The sequence below is a fragment of the Podarcis vaucheri genome (assembly GCF_965113315.1).
Source record: "Podarcis vaucheri genome assembly, chromosome: 1".
NCBI classification, from domain to species: domain Eukaryota; kingdom Metazoa; phylum Chordata; class Lepidosauria; order Squamata; family Lacertidae; genus Podarcis; species Podarcis vaucheri.
In genome coordinates, this window is record NC_138759.1 from 95778114 (window position 1) to 95801250 (window position 23137).

Genomic DNA, 23137 nt, shown 5'->3' on the forward strand with positions numbered 1-23137 from the left:
ACTTTTGTCTTATCAGGATTCACCAGTCTAGAACCTAAACCAACTCTCCAAAATTCCTGGTAAAATTTCTTCTTTTGCACACTATTAAAAACATAGGAACCATCTTCCCCTTTTCATCTACCTTTTTTCTATAAGTGGAAAAGATGTCTTCCAGTGGTTACTAGTCATGAAACCCCAGTTGGGAACCTCAGTCTTTACCAAAAGTATACTATCCATGCTGATGACAAGGAACGGATAGCTTCATAATGCTCTGCTTTATTAATTTCAGTGAGGAATCTTGCTATCCACTATCAACAGACTACTACCATGACATAGAACGACAATTGTTTTGATTTCACATAAAATATATTTCTGTTGTTATTTTTGAACGGAATGCCAAGAATCTAGTCCAGGCTTCCTCAACCTCGGCCCTCCAGATGTTTTTGGCCTACAACTCCCATGATCCCTAGCTAGCAGGACCAGTGGTCAGTGGTCAGGGATACTGGGAAATGTAGTCTCCAAACATCTGGAGGGCCGAGGTTGAGGAAGCCTGATCTAGTCCTCAAATCATAATGGTGACTTGCCTTAACATTTCTGGAGAAAACCCCCTCAAATTAATCATAAACAATCCTCTGCATTTTGGAACATACTAGAGAGCTTAAAGTTTTCACATCTATTATCTCAGGAATCCTTTCAAAAACCCTGCAAGATAGCCAAGTATCCTCCCAATATCTGAGATGCAAGGAGGATGAGAAATAGTGGCTTCCCTGTCGCCACCAATATTTGCTCAGCTGAGATAAAATCTGCAGCAACTTCCTGGCTCACAGCTCACATGGCATTACACTACAGCAGTTCTAAAACAGTATAATGCTATTATTTCTCTATGGGAATTCATTAAGAAGTAGACTTTTAGAACAGAAAAAACAACAACATACTAGTCTTTGGAGGCAAGTAAGACTGGGCAAGCCGAATCCTTGCTGAAGACTCAGGAAATTGTATGACCTTTGATGTGTTACTTCTTCCTCTGGAATGTGTTGCATGAGATGGGAACTGGGTTCGATCAGGAAAGGTGGTGACTTCCCTCTGAGAAACTGGGTCTTTTCTTGATGAATCAGTCAGAGCGACACTGTCTGTAAGAAACTGTGAAGTCCTTTCTGTGCCTCTGTTGGTCGTTGTTGAACTGTCCATGCTGATGATATGCAAACTGGATGTTGTGCTGTCTGCATCCCACCTTCTATCTATATGGTGGCTGCTCCCAGTAACTGTAAATATGAAATGAGAAAATTAAACCCTATCAGGCTCTAACAATTTGGTATTTGTGGTGGAACCATGGCTTCCATCCATCTGATGTCTTGAATTTCATCTGGTGTCGAGAACTGTACAGAACTTGCAATAACTGTATTATACTTGGGCATTACACAAAAAAGCAACTGGAGGGTAAATCTTGCAAAATAGGCGAATATATACAAAATTCGTTATTTGCATAAATGTATGCAGGTTCAGCTTTGTGTGGCATTTTATTCATACCTTTGCTTGAAAAGGGGGGTGTCTCAGATTCCATTTGCTTTCATTTTCAATGAAATTCAACTAAGACTAACTACAAACATGTATAATTTAATGATGACAAACACCATTAAACACCTTTATGTTTGTACATCTAATCGTTAACAAAGGAATGACCATAGCCTTCCAAATCAATCTGTGCCTCACCCAACTTCTCCTTATTCTTACACACACCCATTCAGCTTTGTTGTTTCAGGGTTTGTCAGTCCATTCAGATACAAAAAGACTTTTGATGGTGGAACTCACTTGGGTGATTATCCTCTGAAAGTGAAGAAACGGGTGTCCTGGGAGAATGTATCCTCAAAGTCCCTGTTTCAAATCCAGAAATATCCAAGGAACTTGGTGAGGTATCAGCTCTTCTGGCCTGCATCACTGAAGATGACTGCTGAGCTGTATCTCCAGACCTGATCATTTCAATATAAGCAGAGTTTCTTGTTCTGGCTGTAGACACAGAAGCACTGTCGGTTATCGTCCACAGTGTCCTTCCTTTGACACTGCCATGGGCACTGAAGGCATCTGTACTGTGTGCATGAGAGCTGGAAGTCCTTGTTTCAATGCTGGAACTTTCGCTGCTCATAATGGCTGGAGGGGAGAAAAAAAGATCATTAAAACAGAAGCGAAACCAGGTCTGATCCTAATTACCCTGGACAAGTCACAAATTTATTAGCGGACGGCAGGTGGTTGTTATGTTCATGTGTGTTTGGGCCCAACCTGTGCTTATGTGTTTGCATGTGTGAACAAAAACAGAGAGGGAGGGAGAATGTATGTATGTGCATGCCCATATGCCCCTCCATCACATCTCATGTGAATCATCTTGGGTTTCCACTCATTTCTCATTTCAGACTACCAATAGCAATGCAGCAGCAAAAAATTCTGGGCATTAATTTTTTCATATCATCCCAGAGCCAATAGTTCTCTAGCAACAGATACTACACCACCACAGAATCCTTTGTTTTCATATCCCCTGCCCCTGGCAGTCATAGCTGCATGAATTACTGCACTTTGGAACGTATCCCAGCTTTGTAATTACACCCTGTTGACCTAATTTATCCTCCTAATTATTTTTAACATCTTTCCAAGAGACCATGGATTGGCTGCAAACAGTTGGTGATCATTACCAGCGGTGATCATGCTTTAGTGAAGCCCGCGATCCTTGCAAGTTAAGAACATAAGAGCATAAGTATAGCTTTGCTGGATCCAGCCAATGGCCCATATGGTCCAACATCCTGTTCTCACAGTAGCCAGGCAGATGCCTTTGGGAAACCCACAAGTTATCCATATGTAAAGATGTTTCAGCTTAAACACAGAGACAGGGAGATGTGCTTTCAGATAATGCATTCCTGGATTCAGAATCTCTTCTTGGACCATACAAGGCAAAGCCAAGTCTATTCTCATAACAACAGTGGTCTGGCAAACTCTGTCCTGTAGGTTCCCTTCATCTGTGAGAAGCCTGTGCGTTCGGTTACTGTTATCAACATTCCAGAGCCAGCACACATGAGTGTCCAGAGTGCTCATATCTGACAGTGTCACACCAACAAATCATGCCCCCAGACAACAAGCTGCTTGCCAGGGCCAGTTTGCTCTAGAAATTCAAAAACCTAGCAGGCTGTGCAGCACATGCATTTGTAACTCAATGCCTGGAATGTAATGTAGACCATAGTCCCTTTTTAGCAGCACTCAAGCAGAAAAAGTTGGGTATGTGTGTGGGCATGCAAAAATGTATGCGCCTTCCATCTCCCCTTCCAAATGTTTTGAGGAACGAGCCATCAGACTTGACTGCTCAGTGACACACTAATGCCTTATCTGGGTGGAATCACATGCTCTTTTGTGATACGGGGGTTCTGGAAAGGGTTGATAGTCCTCCCACATGATTTTCCATTTAAGGTTGTGTTATGCTTTCTTGCTTGTTCTCTCGCTTGCTTCCACTTTCTCTCTGTGTGTGTCCATGCGCACATATACTGAGATGTAATCAGAATTTTAGAGAGTGGAATCATCAAAACGGTTATCATATTATCTATACGAGCTATGGCCAAACTTGGCCCTCTAGCTGTTTTGGGACTATAATTCCTATCATCCCTGGCCACTTGTCCTGTTAGCTTGGGATGATGGGAACTGTAGTCCAAAAACAGCTGGAAGGCCAAGTTCGGCCACCACTGAACTATACCAACAGTGAACTCATTCTTTGTAACAGTCTTGGGCCGGCCCTGCTGATGCCTAGTTTGTTGTATTTCTGATGCTATACAAGTGGTACTGATTACCCCTAATTTTAGTTGATGGTTTCTATTGTTGTCTTTAGTTATGGTTGTTTTTAAGATTTGTGATGGATGATCCTCACTGCATTTTATGTATATATAGTCTTAGTAAAGGTTTGGCTCCTTCACGCTCTAGATCAAGTGCATGAGAAAGAAATCCTTATCCTATTTGTTTATTAAACTTATATTCCCCACCCCCCATCCTGCAAAAGAGGGTAGCAAGCGCACAAGTGATAAAACAATTAGAACACCTAAAAAGTCATTCCAATCTGGATGCAGATCTTATAACATTGAGGAAAGTAAGATAACAAGTAATAGGAAAACTGGTCTTTTGAGATAGATTAGCTAAGAAGAAGTTACAATGGCCTCTTATATAAGTAACTCCCTCTACATAGAGGTAAAGTTCAGTTATAAATTCTTTTGTCACATACAAAGCCACTGCCTCCTGATTTGAGCAGAAATGGTGTCCATCCTCTCCTCTTGTTAAGATAAATTATTTTAGTTGCAATATGAAATTATCGCACAGCCTTCGGTATCTGTGGCTTTCTTCCCGAGTTATAACTACAACATGTGTTGTGATGATTACCAGACCTGCCTATTATAAATGCTACTTCCTCCTACACATTTGTGATACTGTTATAATGCATCCAGCATAAACAGATTCTGCTTTTAACCCAACTTCTGGGTTTCCACTTTAGCTGTTTGACTGGATTGTGACGTTCTTAAAACAACACGTAATGGATGTGATCTATTTGTATAGCACATTACAATGAACTTCATCATATATATTTTTACTCTTGCCATTGAATTTACAGCTGCTATGTGCGTTATTTCTAAATCAGTCTGGGTTCTGTTTAGCCCAACTCCCCATGAACATTTCCTTGGAAGTAAGTTCAAGATAGTTGCCTTTAAATCTATGAGATGTGTTCATTTGTCAGCAGCATCAGCCCTGCCTTTTCTACCATTCCCAATTATGTGGTTGCCCTGCAAGAGATGGTCAAGCAGACAACGATGCCAACAGTTATTTACTTGGCACTTTCAAGGAGCAGGGCCTTTTCTGTGGTCTCCCCTCCACTTTATAAAACTCAGTTCCAGGGGGACATCAGGCAAGCCATGTCACTCAGCTCTTTTAAATGAGCTCTAAAAATGTGCTGTTTTAGAATGGCCTTTGAGGATTAAATTGTGAGACTGGCAGAATGGTTGGGCCATGCATGTCCAATGCTGGTTTCAGCCTATTTTAGTCTGTGTTTAATTGTCTGACTGTATTCAGATTCAACAGTTTTACTTTTGTATTTTAATGATTGTTACTAGTGTATTTCAGGGATCGGAAGCCACTTTGTGGGCTGACTGTTCTGAAAAGTGGAATACAAGCCTTTTAAATAAAGTACAGAGATATCTCCCCAAAAATATGTTCCTTATGCACTCCATTTGATTACAGGTTTCGTTCATGCCTCAAACAGCAGGAAGCTCACTAACATTACCATACGACTTAAATCTTTATTTTCACAGAGGTCAAAGGCACAGAGACGCTGAATCCTCTTGCTCCATTTCTGCAAAGGGCAGCCACTAAGACTTGTTGAGGCCTGACCCTACTTAACTTGTATAGTCTGATAAGCTCACAACTCAAATCCTGTTCCTGCTCAATTTGATAGCAAAGCTCAAATTAACTCCCATAAGTGAGACACCTAAAAAGGGCGATTACCGAATGGAAGTATTGGAATGTGGCAGCTGTTAAATGAAAATATTATAAACATTTTAGGAACTTTAAACCCAACATTGTAGGGTTTTAAAAAGAAAGAAAGATGGCTACCTTTTCTAAATTTCTCAGACTCTATGAAATCAATGTATAACAGGCCAGATAGGTTTAATTTATGAGTTAATTATACATACCCCTTTGGTATTGCATGCATCCCTGTTCTATTAACTTATTTATGGCATCTGCTGACAAAGGAAACTGTATTTTTCATTTCTGTGTATACAGTATTATTATTATTTTTTAAATGCATATCTGATCTGTAACAGAATACTTTGTATTGGTACAATTATATCATTTTTATTTGCCCCTTCATTTCCCCACCCTTTCCTTTTGTGTGTATTTGTTACTACACCGGGAAAATGAAACAAAACGTTTTTGAAACATTTCTGGGCAGAATATAAAGGCTAACTGGAAGACTTGCAGAAGGGAATTAGAGAAAAGTGTTTGCTTTTCAGCTAGGATGCCAGGATAAGCAACTCTGCTGAGTAGAGAAACGAAGTCCTGAGTTCTGATTTATTCAAATTTTGAATGGTTGAATACTTCAGAGTTCGTCTTCTGCAGTTATCCTTTAAAAACACATTTACAAATTAAACATTCAGAGACAAAAAGTGGAAAATTATATTGCTCAATAGGTTAAAGATAATCAGCTCCTTCCCCACAATTTGTCCTTGGTAGATTCCACCCTTCAACGGCTATAAAAGTGTGTGTGTGTATGGATTGGGGGACACAATCCATCATAAATGTGCTGTTTACACAGCATTATATTTTCAACATTATGATGCACAAGGAATTTGATTAGCAATCTTATTGAATAAAAAAAGGGATTATTCATTTACTTAGGTTTCTATTCCTCTCCATTGCTGTGTTTTAACAAACTGAAAACATAGAAAACCAGTTAAAATGAAATAAAATTTAACCATATCGGAACCATATCAACAAGACACACATGAGGTGATTGTGAGGCTATGTAAGCAAGGCCTGCCTACCCATCAGCTAAATATTTAGCAAAATTGGGAAATGGCCTGATCAGGATATCATCCCATGTACTGTCAGTCATTAGTAGCTGAGTAAGACCTCTTCACAAGCTTGCCTAATATACAGTCAAAAGAGAGTATGGTTGGTATTTTGGCTCACTCACACTTTAAATTTAAACCTCCCTAGTTTACAAGTTTCATAGCTGTAGAGGGTCACCGAGAGTCACTCTACGCAACTTTGTTCCCTTCATTTGCTATTTATTACATTCCCCCCCCCCTCCTCAGGACAGTGTACATGGTCTCTCCCACCCCAATCAACGCTTTACCCTCACAATAGCCCTATGAGGTAGTTTAGAGAAAGTGACTGTCCCAAAGGTATCCGCTGAGCATCATTTACGAATACAATTTATACAGTACTTGGATCTTCCTAAACTATATCCAGTACTCTAGCTTATGTACTGATTCAAGGGCAGAGAATGGGTGGGGTGGGGTGGGGGGGCATCACACATCTCTAGCAGGAACCATGTCTGTTCTTCTGGCCCTCAATCTTTGTGGTCTCTGAAATGAGAGGTGCATGTTGTACTTAATGCAAATGCCATGCTCTGAAGTGGTTGGTTACTCCCTTCCCTAGAAAGGGTGTCTTCTAAGTAAAGGAGCATCTGGCAACCTTAAAGCTAAAAAGATATGTTATGTGTTCTTCATCTTTCTGGAAATTAAACCGCACTGAACAAAAAGAGAATCTCATGAGAAAAGTAACTGAAACTGTAAAAGTAATGTTTGCAATCTGGCAAAATCCACAGTAAGTCTTCACACGAGAGAGAGAGAGAGAGAGAGAGAGAGAGTCACAGAAGAAAATCTGTATTCCCTCGTTCCTCAGTCTGTGTAAGAAACCTTTAGCAGTAAGGTTTAGGCTGAAAAAAATAATAAAGAAAATAGTCGGCCTCTCCTGCTTCATGGGGTGGCAGCACACACTTTAGCAGCCCACTCCTTTATCAGCTACTAGGAAAGCAGCTCTCTGGACTGTGTTTTTCAAACACTGCTGCGGATGTAATGATTATGGGTGGAGGCCGTTTTGGAGCCAAGCGAGTTTGTGCTGTGCGAACAAAAGCTTCGGTCCTAAATCTGGACTCTTTCAGTTTCCTTCCGTGTTCTTTCCCTGAAAGGAGCAGCACTGAGGAAAATCCTCAAAGCAGAAAACCAATTCTACAGCGTCCTCAGCATGTGGAGAATATTCCTTTAAAAGAGTGCACTGTTTTCTCTGATAAGCAGGGGAATGCAATTAACCCTTTCCTTAGTGGGACAGGCAACCTGTTCAGCACAGAGGGAAACAATGGAAACCACATGGACAGACTACATACAAGTACCAGCGTGGTCTCATGCAGGCCACACTCTGGCACGTGCGCAGCCACAGCACATTTATTTCACATTATTTGTAAACCTTGAATATTGAGCAACCGGCACCAAGCACAGTGTAATAGGCTTTGAAATTCTGGGAATGTAATTATTTTGTCATTTGTTTTGGTTTCTGAGGACAGGTTCACACTTGGAGAGCTGCCACACACATGCCTTGGGAGTACACACAGGCCACTGGGAAGATCACAGGAAGCACTGGTGCCTTTTGTGGTTCCATTTGGGCATATAAATGTGGCACCTGCAATCTGCTTGACTGTAGCATCCTAAAATCAACAATAGTGCTGCATGTTTTTTTTTTTTTACAGGTGGCATTTATCAAAATATATACAAATCTGTTTTGGTATTGCATTTGTTGAATTACATGCAGTTTTCTCTGCATAATACTCTATACTTCTTATTGACAATCCACATTCCTATTTACTTATGCAGATCACTTCATTTGGAATGTCTCTCCATTTTGTTCCTACTGTGTTCTATACTAGGAAAACAAGCAAGGACAGGACGCCAATGCCAGATAAATCCAAGTAGGTCTCACAGCCCACCACAGAAAGAGAGAGAGAGAAAATTACCACAGACTAGAAACTGGTTTAAATGCACAGAAGAAGAGGAAAGCCTATTAAAAGGGCTAGCCTCCATGCATTAAGAACTCATAATGATCCAATGCACCTCTAAGGAATTATTAATCACCACCATCATCAATATGATTATGTTCTAAGTCTACAACAATTAAAAAGTAAGGTTGCCAATCCATTATTATTTCTTTTTGAATAATACTTGAAAGAGGGACTCTCCGTGTTTTGTGAATGCTAAAAAATGTTCAGTATGAGACCAGCATAAGGGCTGTGTTGGTTTTTGGGCATAGTCTCAATCTACAGCAATATTTTTTCTGCTAACAGACTCCTTTCTATTCAGAATCGTCAGTAGGCATTGGTTCGTTATAAGTATTGTTTTCTGGTGCATAATGAACACCAAGGCATCTTTCTATAAGTTCTGCATATGATTTTGCTTTATTGACGTGCTTTTCAGCTTATCTTCTTGACAGTGCTCAAGATTAGCAAAGTTCATTTTGGTATAAATGGATTTTCTTGCTTGTTTAAAATGTTACCCCACCCAGTATCTATATTCCCATTTGGAATTCTCTTGTGAACTCTTTCTTTTCCTGGTAAAACAGAATTGATGCTTTGGGCTTTAATAACAATAAGAAGAAGAACCACAGCCACCACAACAACCGAGGAATAATGTGGATGAGTAGGAATTATGTGAGAGAGAGAGAGAGAGAGAGACCCTATTTTGTCACCATTTCAACTTCTACTCATTTCTGATGGCAACATCATTGGAGTCTGTCAGGCAGCTCAGAGAGGAAGTTGACTGGCAAGAGTCCACCGGTGCAGAGTTGCTAGGTCACTGGAACAATAAAATGGCAAGAAAAAAAAACATCCTGGCTGCGAAAGGGGCCAGCCGGGAGTATAAAAGGGCGGGTGGAGGCAGGGGGCACGGGGAAACACAATGAAAACCATGGCAGCTCCCTGAGTGTGTGGAGAACAGGTTGACTGGGATGAAATATAGTTTCAGGCCTGAGTGATCAGAACATTGCCTGGCAGAGCCTTTGCTGGGTTAATTTTATAACACATCAGATTTGGATAACTGTAAGGAAATGTCCTTAGCTACCAAAGCGTGCCTTTAGAGTAGGCACGAGGAGGCCATGGAAACTGGATTGTTTTCCATATGTGAAGATTTTCATTGTCATCCAAATGCCAAACATGTCATGTTAAGCTAGGGCTCAGATATTCTGCTAGACAGTAATCAGGAAACGTCTACATTCTTATATAACCTGCAACCCACAGGAAAGCTGCAATTAAACAGGAACAGAGCTGAACAATAACACGGACAAAAATCTTTCAACCATTTATAGGATCGGCCAAACGACATGCCAGAGCTGTTCCACATTTTTGACATTTCTGAGTTCAGATTTGGGGTGATGATAACCCCGTAATTTTTGTTAGGGTTTGGTGTCTTAAAACTGATAGCTGAGTGCAATTATTAGCACTTTAACCTAAGAATGACATACTAGTACAACCTGCAACAAAATGCTGCAGTGTGAAGTGTTTCTGTTCAGTGTGCTGGCCAGCCAGCCAACCAGCCAGAGGATACTCCATTCCTTTTGGCCTCCCTGCCCTACCTGCTAGAACAGACACCTGGAATTATGTGGTCACTGAGAATGCTCAGTCCTCACTGGGCTGTTTGGGGTATTAGTTTTCGGTCTCTAAGAGAGAGAGAGAGAGAGAGAGAGAGAGAGAGAGTAAAACCAATAGGTTTTTTTTGAACTTCTTGACATCATTGGATCCCCCATGCATCCTGATATCTCCCCCTCTTGTTTCTGGGCCTCAATTTTGGCTACAATCCTGTCAGCGCTCACCAGCAAAGTCTGCTATTAAAAGGAGTGTTAACATACCGAATGAATAAAGGAGCATTTAGGGCTACCTATGATGGTTCAGCCTGGGCTAGACTCCATGGCAGATGTATTTTATTTATTTTTACTTGTAATTATTGCTATTAACTCCACCTCCCCTTTCCAAGTCTCAGGAGGAGTTTATCCCATTGTGCTCAGCTTGGGAGTCTGTGGAAGTGCTTCCGTGTGCTCTAAAGCCCAGGACCATATGAGAGGCCACTCCATCATTCCACACACACCCCTCCAAGTTCTCTGCGTTGCACAGAAGACTCTGAAAAAGGTAGGGACAAAACACGGCTGGCAAACGCAAGCCCAAATGTGTGGGTGATTCCTGCTTCTGTATAGCCTCTGTATCCAACTAGTGAAGCACGACCCAAGGCTTGTGCCTTTGCAGTGATAAGAGTGCTCATTTCCCTTGCTCTACAAAAATAACCATTGGCTTGCAACCTGACATTTTTGGGTGAACTTCTGCCTCCCTGATTTGGGATCTGGGTGTCGTTAAGAGCCTGGCTTCACAGAAGTTAACGGCAGGCTCCTACCAACTTTGAGCAAAGCTGGGATTTCAACCAGGAAGTTAGAAGCAGAGCTAAGAATAGCCTTCAGATCCCAATCCTGCACTTTAAACCCTAATAATACCCACCTTCCTTGTCTTAATATGCACTTGGAAAGACCATTGTGAGGCCACTAAGTCTGAGAGACAGGGTCGGGTGTCACCCTTTGTTTATCATGGTCTTCCTGGGGTCCTGCTTCTTCCCATACCACAGAATTTAGCAATGCCAGACTGCAACAAATGCCTGTTGTGGCTGAAGCAGGTGGGAAATCCAGATACATGGTACTCAAAGCTACTCTGCCCACTAAGCAAGGCCTTATGTGCTTTTTAAACCCTGTTAGTTCTACCCCCACCACAGCAGCTTCAGAAGCACCAGGCCCCGAGCTGTATGTATGTAACAAATTGTTGTTTTTTGCGCGGCTGAATTTTAAGTGAAGATGACAAACAGGCAAGGCACAAATTTCTGCCCTGATAACTCTCCTAGAGATTGCAATGAACCAGGCCTTGGTTTACTTCAAGACCAGGTAGTTGGAGCTAAGAGAAGGTGACTGGCCGAAGGTGACCCAGCAAGTCTTGTGGATGAGTAGGGATTCAAACCCAGTCCTCCCAGGTCCTTGTCCAATATTATAAACACTACACCGTACTGTCTCACACCACATGTTTAGGTCAAACTATATGGTTGCATACCATCTGGGGGAAGTTGCAAGTTTCTGACAGGCTTATGTGCTTGAGAAATCAAGAACTGCATATGGTAGGGAAATGGAAACATACTCCATAATCTTTTAAGGACATACTAAAGGTTACAGGACAGCCCTTCTCTTGCAACATTAGCCTGACAGGAACTGCCTGTCCCCTTGCAAATACACTTCCAGGAGAGGAAAGCATTTGCAATGGATAAAAAAAAAATGCAGAGAACAGTCTTAACTCTTCCCCTGCTAGCCCATACTCAACGGTGTTTACGTCTGAAATACAGACCTGAAACAGCGTAGTAAATTGGTGTGTGGAAGGGGGAGTTTCAAAAGAAAAATGGCTGGCAAGAGAAGAGTAAAGCTGCTTCTCTGTTACAAATCACCCCCTCTTGAGAATAAGGTGCAAAGCAGAAGCAGCCACCAAGCCAACCTTACACACGGCTGAAATTTAGTCTAAGCAGGTTTGTTGAGCGAGACCTCCAAACCCACTGCAATTGCACAAGGTGCTTCTGCCAGTATGTGACTGAATCCCTCTCAAATGTAGGAACAGCCTGGAAGTGTCCTGAGTGCCGCAAATGCATCAGGAGTGAGCAAGGTGTACCACACTGGAGGTGTCTGTAAGGTAAGCTTAATTAAACACCCTGCAGATGAAGGTTACATAAAGAGGCAAGCAAATACGATGCAAAGGTCTATCAAAAGGAACAGAGCGATTCTGTGGTTTGGTGTTTTGTTCTTTTAGAAAAAGGTCAGCTAAGGAAACAATTCTGTGGTACTTAAAAAAAAAAAAAGGTCAGCTAAGTGAATTAGTCAAAGGGCAATTAACTAAGAGAAAGCCTTCATGAAAATGATCTTTGCACGAAATAACCAGATTTTGTAGTTGAGCAAGCATTGCATTTTTTCCCCAGCACAGTGCTGCGCTGCACAGATGTAGCCAGTCTGTAGGCACTTGATCTAATTCAGCCTCGTAAAGTCCAATAGGTCTTAGCTAGGCTGGAAGGGCAGGCTTCCTGATTTAAGTGGTCCTCAGGGCATGAGGCGCCAGCCAGGAGCATTCCACCTTCTTTACCTTACCTCCTCCTTCCTTGGAATGGCATCCCGTTCCCCACAGCTCACAGAGAGCGGAACTCCCAAGCCCAGGCCCCTCCTAGGCACATCCTTCCAGTGCATTGTCTCAGAAGGGTGTAGCTGCTTCAGTCTGAACTGCACTTGGATCTCTCGGCACCCTATAATTTTCACCTCTTCCCCCTTGACACAAACCATCTTGCCTACTGGCATAAAGGAAAGAGAAGATGGCCAGGGGTGTGGGGAGCTGCAAATTTTGGGTAGGCTTTTCCTTTCCTAATCAAAGCCCCACCAGTTACATTTCAGTATTGAGCTCAAAAGCCACAAGGCTAGGAGGTATCCAACAGCAAAGGGCTAACATTCCCCTGTGATTTAACATCTGCTGCATTCATCCTCACAAAAGCCACAAGTCATCTTGGCTGGAGTGCGGGGATCACTTTACTCCAAATGAGATTATGGGGCTAGAGGAGGTTTTGTGCTCTGCCAAGCCTCCTTCCCCAACAAGCTGCTTTGTGTCGGCTTCCAAGCCATCCAGGCTTCTGCCAAGGAATTCCTGTGCCAACCCTGTGGCTGGCCATGCTCATGTCCTTCTGGACGCCCTCTGCACTTGAGCAAAAGGACCACCTTCTCCCATTCATTTTATCTGTACACCTGTTTGAAAGCTAAAAGATTGTGAGCCAGGCCACCTTGTATTTATCTTAAACGTCCCGTGTGGTTATTTGATTTTACTGCCTTTCTTCCATGAAGTGCAATATCCAAGGCAGTTAACAGCCTGTCAATAAAAGGCCCATGTAAAAAAACCCCACAACAAACAAACAAAAAAATGAAACAAAACCACAACCCAAACCAATTACTATTATATGAACAGGAATGGGACACCTAGGTTTGTATTTAAAAATAAAAATAAAAGGAGGGAGGAAAAGTCACAAGCAATAAATGAACAGTGAAAGTCTATTCTGAAGTAAGTCCCAGATATATATTTATTTATGCATTGGATTGCAATCAAAATTGCACAAACTGTCCAAAAGGGCACCTGTTGTATGCAGGTGAGGACATTTGAAAGAAGGCCCTCCTCCAATGGGGGTAAGGAAAAGCAACAACAACAACAACAACAAAAAGGTTATAGTGGTGAAATGGAGTGTCCTCCAGGAGACAAAGCTGGCTGAAAAGCTGAGCAGTTTTGTTAGGTGGTACAGATAAAAGATCAACATTTTGTTATAGGTCCTGTTTGTACCCCACCCACCTGAAAAAGCAAGGCCAGGGTATAAGCAGATGGTGACCCAAATTTAATTTTTGTGTTTGTTTCAAATATGTGGATACTAATCCTCAGATATGAATTCTAGTTACTTTTTTTTAATTAGCTTTGAAGCATATCTAAATAACGATCTAAATACAAGTCAGTAGGCATGAAAGTGTATCTTTTTCAACTCATTTACGCTGCCACAGAAAATTTGCAGTTAAAAAGAAAGGCATCAGACCAACTCATTCACCTCTTTATGCTTGCCTGTTTTTCCTCATTATTCCAAGCAGAGATCGCATTTCTTCTTTAAGAACTACTATTTGAAAGAGCCTTTATTTGCTGTGTTATCTGCCAGCCTAGCAGTATATCACATCCCACTCTGGATAAATGAGTTGATAATATCCCAAAGAGGACCGAAATGTTTAGCATTTAGCTCTGTAATTTAAGATGGAATCAAGTAACAATGGCTGTTTAAATGCTTGGATCTTTTTCAGGGCTACATTTTCATATGGGCTTGCAGAACCTGCAACAAGGGCAGATTGTCTTTGCAGGTGACAAGCACTAAAACTTCCTAGACACAGATGCAATTATGCCCAGAGTCCACAATAAAACGTAATAAAGTACAGCAACAAAGGTAATTAGACTTCATGATGAATTGTGAGCCTTGACTTGCCCATTAAATAGCCAAGGTCTTGACTTCTATGCTGCTTTTTGAAATAACTTTTTTTTTAATGGTTTTGCTTTGTCCATAAGAATTGTGTCCAGTTCCTCTGGAAACTCCTAAAAACCAATGTTCCTCAATTGGACAAACCACTTTGTCTACAGCTTTTCACAATTTAGGCCCACTTCACAAATTGTGAGTGGAGTATGGCCCTCCAGATGTCATTTGACTCTAACTCTCATCAGCCCTCAGCTAATGTGGTCAGTAGTCAGGGATGATGGGAGCAGGAGTCCAATAACTTTGTGTGGTGGGATTGTAAGAAAGTGAAATGCTTCTGGGATATGATATGTAATGACATTAAGAAAATGTTGAAATATACATATACTAAAAAACTGGAAGCTTTTCTACTGGGAATTGTAGGTACAGACATTAACAGACAAGATACTAAGCTTTTCCTATATGCAACAACTGCAGCAAGAATTTTATTAGCACAGAAGTGGAAACAAGAGGAATTACCGACAAAGGAAGAATGGCAACTGAAGTTAATGGAGTATGCGGAACTGGCCAAAATGACGGGAAGAATCCGAGAACAGAGGGACCAGAAGTTCCTCAAGGACTGGACTAAATTTGTAAATTATTTGAAAGACAATTGTAGTCAATCAAACACGTTGGTAGGATAGCAAGAAGCTTTTGAAGGAAAGGTATAAAAATCACTGCAGAGAAGAATAATAAAATATGATGCTTTGATGTTTTTGATTTGCAAGCAATGGTTAAGTAGTGAAAATGCAGAAATTTGAAATGAAAGATAGAAAATCACAAGGAAGGTTTGAAGAAAGTCATGGCTCTAAAATGCCAAAATGTATAATGTAAGAGGAGAGATTGTAATGGAAAGCATTACTCTAAAATTAATAAATATGATAAGGCAAAAAAAGCAGTCCAATAACTTTGGGAGATAATAAAGCAAGAATACACGTGGATCTGTGATGGTTGCCTTGGTAGCACTGGAACATGAAACTCAATGTGGATTTCCAATGCAACTTTAGTCTCCGCTCACTTTTCAGATCTATTTGAAATAATACCCCAGATATACCCTAGGCTGGCCTAGGATATATTAATTTAATTATGCAGTCAACTCATAGAACATTATTAAATTTAAGTCCCTCTTATCTCCTTGTGAATCATTGACTTGCAGGACATCCTGTTTCATTGTTCAAAAACGATGGATTATCTACATCCCAACAGTGTCAGGGCAGGGCTCTGGGGCAGAGGTCCAGAGCCCCATTCAGCAGAATGAGCAGGACGGCCCCCAAATGAACACAGCTGCCTCATCGCATGTCAAAGAAATATACACATCTTAAAGCAGGGGGATCCATTAACTTAAATAAAGGCACAGTCCTACACTTACCAGGGCTTTAATTCCCACTGAATTTAATGGGACTTGAGTCTCAATAGACATGTATGGAAATAAACTGTAAGACCATTAAGTCCAGAGTCCAAAATTACCTTATGGTATCCCATGATGCATAGCTCTTCTTCAGGGCAATATTTAATACCCTGGGTAGTTATACACATGTTGGGGGAGGGGAACCTTCAACAGTCATCATTACTTTGGTAGATCACAAGGACCCTTCCTTCTAAAGATTTATATTATAGGGAGAGCCAGTGTGGTGTAGTAGTTAGGAGTGGTAGACTCGTAATCTGGGAAACCGGGTTCGTGTCTCCGCTCCTCCACATGCAGCTGCTGGGTGACCTTGGGCCAGTCACACTTCTCTGAAGTCTCTCGGCCTCACTCACCTCACAGAGTGTTTGTTGTGGGGAGGAAGGGAAAGGAGAATGTTAGCCGCTTTGAGACTCCTTCGGGTAGTGATAAAGCGGGATATCAAATCCAAACTCTTCTTCTTCTTTACCTTGTTAGAGGTATAAATAATCTATTCTTTTCAAATAATGTGTCAACTTTGCAACTTTTGCCATCTTTGTCCCTGAATCATTGCCTCATTTTGGCTACAATCCTGGGAACTGTAGTTTCCCCCTCCACAAAGCTACAGTTCCCAGAACCCTTGAACTACAGTTCCCATAATTCTTGGGGAAAGTTAGGTGCTTCAGTGTATGGTGTGTATGTAGACTTTGTCTCCTTCATGTTAGTGCTGTTCCCATCTAGTCTTGCTGCCCTCTTTGCTCCTTGTTGGCCCGCTGAGGCGCCATAGCCACTGGCCCAGAAAAGGCAGAGCGAGGCTTATTTGCCTTAAAATGGATGTTGCTGGATCTTGGAAGCTCAGTTTCAATGAGAGCAGATGTTGGGATATTAAAGATGCCTACGCCACCTGAGGAGAAAACACTCTCATCTCAAGGGCCATGTGTGTCATTTATACACACAAAAGAAAATACTCCCCCCCAGTGCTTCACTCTGAGCTCCCCTCACCCCGCATTTCAGAAGCCTGGATCCGCAGACAAAGTTACAGCCAAACAAGCAACAGCTATTTTAATGGCTCCGCATGTTGAAGTTTTTAGAACTTCCTTTACTCGAGGGAACTGCATTCTTCTAAGATTATATTATTACTTGGGCTGGCTGCCTCAGCAACACAGCCTCTCATTTCCCTTTTGGGTGGGAAAGTTTTTCTCCTTGTCCGTGGACTCTAATTATGATTTCAGCCTGAAGGGTGGATGGGAATGTTCTGAGCGGTGAAAAAAAGCATAGGCTAGCTAGCCATGCCTCGGGGTGAAGCCGGAGGACACGGTGGTTTAGCATCGCACCATTTGAAATATGTGCCTGCATCTTCTTCCCACAAAGTTCACTATGTCATAGATGTGCCTCTTCTGCATCCCTGTACCTAGCTTTAAAGCAGGAATAGGGGAACTTTTTAGGCTGAGGGCCACATTCCCTCATGATCAACCTCCCATGTGCCAGTTGTGTGGGAGGCCAAAAGGAAAAGTGAGAGGGGCAATGGATACAGTAGCTACACCCCTCACACACAAAAATTAATTTCTATAAACATACACAAAACACGCCTCTTTCCATCTAGGCAAGCAAGAGACACTCAAGGGCATTTTATAGTCTGACAAAAACCCTCAAGGGTGGCCAAGTGAGGAGTGTGGCCTAGGCAGGAACATGGTTGCCTGGAAAGAGTTTTGAGGGTCACAGAGAGAAGCCCAGAGGCCTGAAATTCCCCAGCCCCATTTAAAGGAAACCCATTAATAATTTGCTGCTCTAATCTCCAGATTTTGTATGAATAAGGTATTTCCTCACACTCTCTGGTCTCCTAGTCTTTCCTGAAGCTACCTGATTGTAAACTTATTGTTGGGGTAAAAAAAAAGAGCACTGTCATCTCTCCCCCCCTCTCCTTTCTCCCCTCTTGTTCACTTTATCTTGCCTCCATGCATGCCATACGATATGTATCAGATACAGCAAGTCTGCACTTCCACATGCAGACAGAGCAAAGTCTGTAGTTTTTGTATCTTTCTAGAGCACAAGTCTGAACGCTTGTGATAAAACAAAAGAGAGGCAAACCTAAAAACGGTGCTGAAAAATAACAGGTAACATTGAGAGAATACCTTGCCTGGTGTATTTTGTTGGGACCCCTTCCGCAGGAGCGTGGAAAGTCTATTTGTTGAGTTATTCTAGTAAGACGTTTGTCCACAGAACCAAGCCCAGCGCATAAATAGAGAGGAAGAAGAATGCCAAGGCAATCACAGCTGTAATCCAAAAATGATTCAGTGGGCCATATGTGACCGCTGTTGTGATAATGAGTAATCATTTGTTTTGTTTATTGCATTTATATCCCTACTTTTTCTCCAAGGAACTCAAGGTGGCACACACTGCTCTACCCCCTTCTCATTTAATCCCCACAACCCTATGAGAGGCAGTGACTGGTCCAAGGTTTCCCAGTGAACTTCATGGCCAAGTGGGTGTTTGAACCCTGGTTTCCCAGGTCCTATTTGCTTGAGAGCTTTCTGCTTCTAGTCGTATAATACCCAAGACACCATATAAACAAGTGTTAGGGGAAATGCAGTTTATCAACAAATGATAGGGTTTGCGGGCATTTCAGGAAGCAAGAGCAAAATGTCTGCCCATCCGTATGTTGAAAACATGGTTACATTCCAAAATGCCCCAACGGACAGCCCAAAATGTCCTTGCTTAACAATGAGACCGGATATAAATGTTAGAAACAAATAAATCAACTGCACTCATTTATTCATTTTTGAATCTCAAAGGCACAGAAAAAGGTGCAGGGTCCCAGACAAACATTTGTTTTTCATAACCATCTGAGCTAGCCACTTTCCTCCGACTGCTGTCACTGGCTGTCCTCACGATACCCCGTGTAAGATAGGAAATTCTTAATAATCCATCATAACCAAATAGGAACTGAGATATAGAGCCTATCTACTGCATTTCCTAAAGTCACAAAGGGAGGTCTAAGACTGAACCAAGGTCTTTTGAATCCCTGCCCTGTTTCTTATCAACCAGACAATCGTTCCTTCCTTTTAATGGAAATGTCGTTTTCTTTTTTTTACATTGTTTACAGTTGAGTACTGAAAAAGTGGCACAATGAGGGCAAGACCATCTAGCCCAGCATCCTGTCTCCAATAATGAGCAATGCTGGTATAGTAAGTCACCGCCTAGGGGCTTGGACAGCATCTAGTAAGCCTGCACATACTAAAGCCTGTAAAAAGTAAAGGTAAAGGGACCCCTGACCATTAGGTCCAGTCATGGCTGACTCTGGGGTTGCGGTGCTCATCTCGCTTTATTGGCCAAGGGAGGCAGCGTACAACTTCTGGGTCATGTGGCCAGCATGACTAAGCTGCTTCTGGCAAACCAGAGCAGCGCACGGAAACGCCATTTATCTTCCCGCTGGAGTGGTACCTATTTATCTACTTGCACTTTGGATGTGCTTTCGAAATGCTAGGTTGGGAGGAGCAGGGACTGAGCAATGGGAGCTCACCCCGTCGTGGGGATTCAAACCGCTGTGGTTTAACCCACAGTGCCACCCACGTCCCCATAAAAGCCTGTAACTACCTCCCTAAGAAACTTGGGAACTGTTTGTTAAGGGTGCTGGAAAATGTGCTTCTGTAAGGCGTAAACTACCATTTCCATGATTCTTTATTTGGGGGGGAGGGTGCTTTTCCAGTCTATAAATGACAATAATTTGACCATGGACAAATATTCAAGTGGACTTTTTTTTGAGGACAGAGGCAAGAGTGGAAGCTTCTCAGAGTCCTCCCCTCAGCTCTGCAGGAGTCAATACTGGTACACATTTCATTTCGGAGCAGGCACCCCGACCTGCTTCGTAACCATTATCACATCTTTAAATGACTTTTGTCTTTTATCCTTGCTGAACACAATCCAGTACATCGCTGCAGTTAACCTTATTGATTTAAATGGGCCTGAACTTAAGTAACTCTGTTCTGATTCCAAAACGAATATTGGGGCCACGTCTTTATAAGACCAACTAAAATGTCACAAAACAGTATGCAAGCTTTGGAGTTCTCCAGAATGCTTCATCAGGTTAAATGGTAAACAGAACAATACTATGGATTTTGGAATTTTTCTTATGGGCCAACAAAGCTACCTATAATTTTTAAATTCTGATTGTGGACACTACACATATTTAATTACTTATATGCACAATTTTAAAAAATAATACACGTTATTTGACGGAATCTTTTTTATATAAAAATGCTCAAATGCTTTTAGATGCCATTAATTGTCTTTAATGATTTTGGATACTTTTACTTTAAAAAAAAAAAGTTTAAAATAAGCTTTTAAATGGTATTGTTTTATCACAAATGTATTTGCCATCAGGGACCTCTTTAGGAGGAAGAGTGTGAGCTAAATGTACAGTAATAAACCATCCATCCATCCAACTGTTTGGTCTATCCCTGGTATCACGACATAAATACTGTATCAAGAAACCGCCATCATTTCCTTTCATTGTTACAGCTTTAAATACTTGTTTAAATTTGTTTCATTGGCTTTAAACACCTGAAACTTATTCTGCCCCAACTCTAGACCTCAAAGGCCTATTGAAGGGTGACTACAACAAATACTAGTCAAACAAGGATAATCTCAGTATTATATAACAGCACTGGAGTGGGTCTTTACAGGGGTTGAGTTTACCGCATTCATTTGCCCAAGTCCCGCCAGGGTAGTCTGTATGTTAAAACAGGTTTGTGGATCCCCGGCCAGATCAAGCCTTGAAGAACCAAATGGAAGCTCCATGCTACATGAAGAAAGGCCCATGCAAAAGATGAAAAGGTAGTCCGCTCTAGCAGAAAGGATCATGTACTGGGGTGAATTGTTTCCAGTCTATGGTAAACAGAAATAACGCCATGTGAACCCTAGTCAAAACTAACTTGCCTTTGGATTTGTACATTTTGCAGTTAGGCATAGAAGACCTCTGCTTTAGCACAAGGTTCTGAAGTACACCTGGAGTTGGCAAAGCACTGTAGGTATCTACTAACCTTTCCCTCTCCTCCAAAGGTTTTTCCTCTCCTGGGCCCCTTACCACCTTAATCTCCAGAGCATAGAAAGTAAACCAAATGCTGCAGATCTGCAGCGTATCCTCACCACCCAGAGTCAAATCACAACTTTTGCCCTTGCATCTTTATGATGCCATGTGTACAGTGGCTGGCAGAGATAACTGCGGTACTATAGAAAGGAAACTGCAGCATCTCCAATAATTTACACACCCTAGAGCCAGACTTTCTGCATCACCTTAGCAGATGATGAGACACACCAGCTGGGAAAACCTTATGTTACACAACACAACCCTGTGTGTATTCACTTGGAAGGAACTCCCATCTTGTTCAACATTGCTTACTCTCTACTAATTATGGTTAGGACTGCAGCCCAAACCCTTCTAGTCCTTTTCAGATGAGATGCAGTTCTATGCATCCGCAGTGGCCAAAGTTTCTAGGTATCACAGTATTCACACACTCCAACTGATCCAGCCAGGGGATGCCTGCTCCTTTCATTCCTTCTTCAAGTGCCACTGCCTCTTTCTGGGTTTCAGAATCTCCATATGGCTGGGTGTGGAAAAAGTTGCAAAGAGCCTCTGCTGCATGCTTTAAGTTTCTTTTAACGTCTGCACCAGTGTTCAAATGATGGGAGAAGAGATAAGCCCTCTCCTTTATGACATCTGTGAGTCCCAGCCTCTTGTCTCCCTCCAATTTTAGCAAAGGGGACTGGCGGAAAAGGTAAAGCCACCCCCCTTGTAATTCAAATCCTGAATTATATATGACTTGAGAATGCTTATTCCTTAAATACATGCTAATCATGCTTTGATAGTCATAAACTTGGGAAAGAAAAGCAGAATCTATTTCATGCCACTCTTGCAATACATACGTCTCAGAAGAGTCTAATTCATATGACTGTGCAATCCTATACATGAGTTCAATAGGGCTTTCTTCCAGGTAAGTGATGGGACCCTGAATCCAGACAATATGGGACCCTGAATCCAGAGATTCAAATGTACCTGGGAGTAAGGTCCCATGAACTCAATGGGGCTTACTACTGAATAAATATGTAAAAGTCTGTGTGTGTTCTAACTATTCAGTTTTTCATTGCTCTTTTTTTGAGCCAGGCTCCTGCTTGCTCTCTTCTACAGTATTATAGAGTTATAGAAATAGCAGGAAATCAAATTAACATTTATCTGCATTTTCTACTTTTGTTTATTTTGCATTCTTTGCATTCATTATCAGTTGCTTTGTGGCAATTATCATAATCAACAACAATAACATTAACTTTCATCATGATCATCCTTTTTTTAAAAAAAATCCTTCTTGAAAAGACTTTGATCAATTTAATATTAGGAAATGACAGAAAATCATGAACACAAGTGTCCAAACAGTTTATAACTGGCTCAATGTAATTTACAAGTAAAATATTTAACCAAACTCTGCTCCCTACACAAGCCTCCATTCATTCAACTGGAGAAACACTGGTTGTAATGGGGGCGGGGAGAGAACCCTTGTTCAATGAGACAAGGTACATTTACAGTGCCATGCTATGCATCTTTGCTTAGATTGAAGGTCATTCCACCATGTTCAATAGGACTTAGTCCTAGATATGTATAGGATTGCATCTTAGCCAATCAAGTTACTACATCAGAACTCTGCGAGCTTATTTTACCTATAGACTTCTATACAGTGTGCTTAAAATAGCCAACTGTTTCTATATACTACCCACCTATCAAGCCCAAATGTATTATTTCTTATTCTTTTCATTCTTCCATTACTTCCAGCAGCTTGTTTTCTGGAAAGCCTGTTATTTATCTTTACTTACTGCAACAGAAGTCTTAACTAGAGGCATAATACATTACTACTAGTAGTAATAATAATATTTGTTTTGGTCTTTAGATATTAATTAATTGTGAACGGGGCAGCTTCTCTCACACAAAATAACCTCGTCAGATCTGCAAATTAAACCCAGTCAAGTTTTGACAGGAGAATCCATCATGCCGTTCATTCAGTAGCCGAACTCCCAACGCCTTCTCCCATAGCCAAGTGTCCCAAGCCCTTCTGCCAACGACATGGGGCCACCAGCCCGACCCAAG

General features: G+C 41.6%; 1 protein-coding gene and 1 long non-coding RNA gene across 2 annotated transcripts in view; one reads left to right on the forward strand and one right to left on the reverse strand.

Annotated features, from left to right (window-relative positions):
• Positions 1-23137, reverse strand: part of HEG1 (heart development protein with EGF like domains 1) — a 60763-nt gene that overhangs the window by 36463 nt on the left and 1163 nt on the right. The window contains exons 2-3 of the mRNA XM_082235098.1: positions 1789-2124; positions 915-1241 (exon numbers count right to left, since the gene is read on the reverse strand). Coding sequence (XP_082091224.1) covers positions 915-1241; positions 1789-2124 — 663 coding nt within the window. The remainder of the gene's footprint in view (positions 1-914; positions 1242-1788; positions 2125-23137) is intronic.
• Positions 15754-20447, forward strand: LOC309539566. The gene is made up of 2 exons (XR_014222862.1): positions 15754-19255; positions 19589-20447. It is a non-coding gene; the product is annotated as an uncharacterized lncRNA (long non-coding RNA).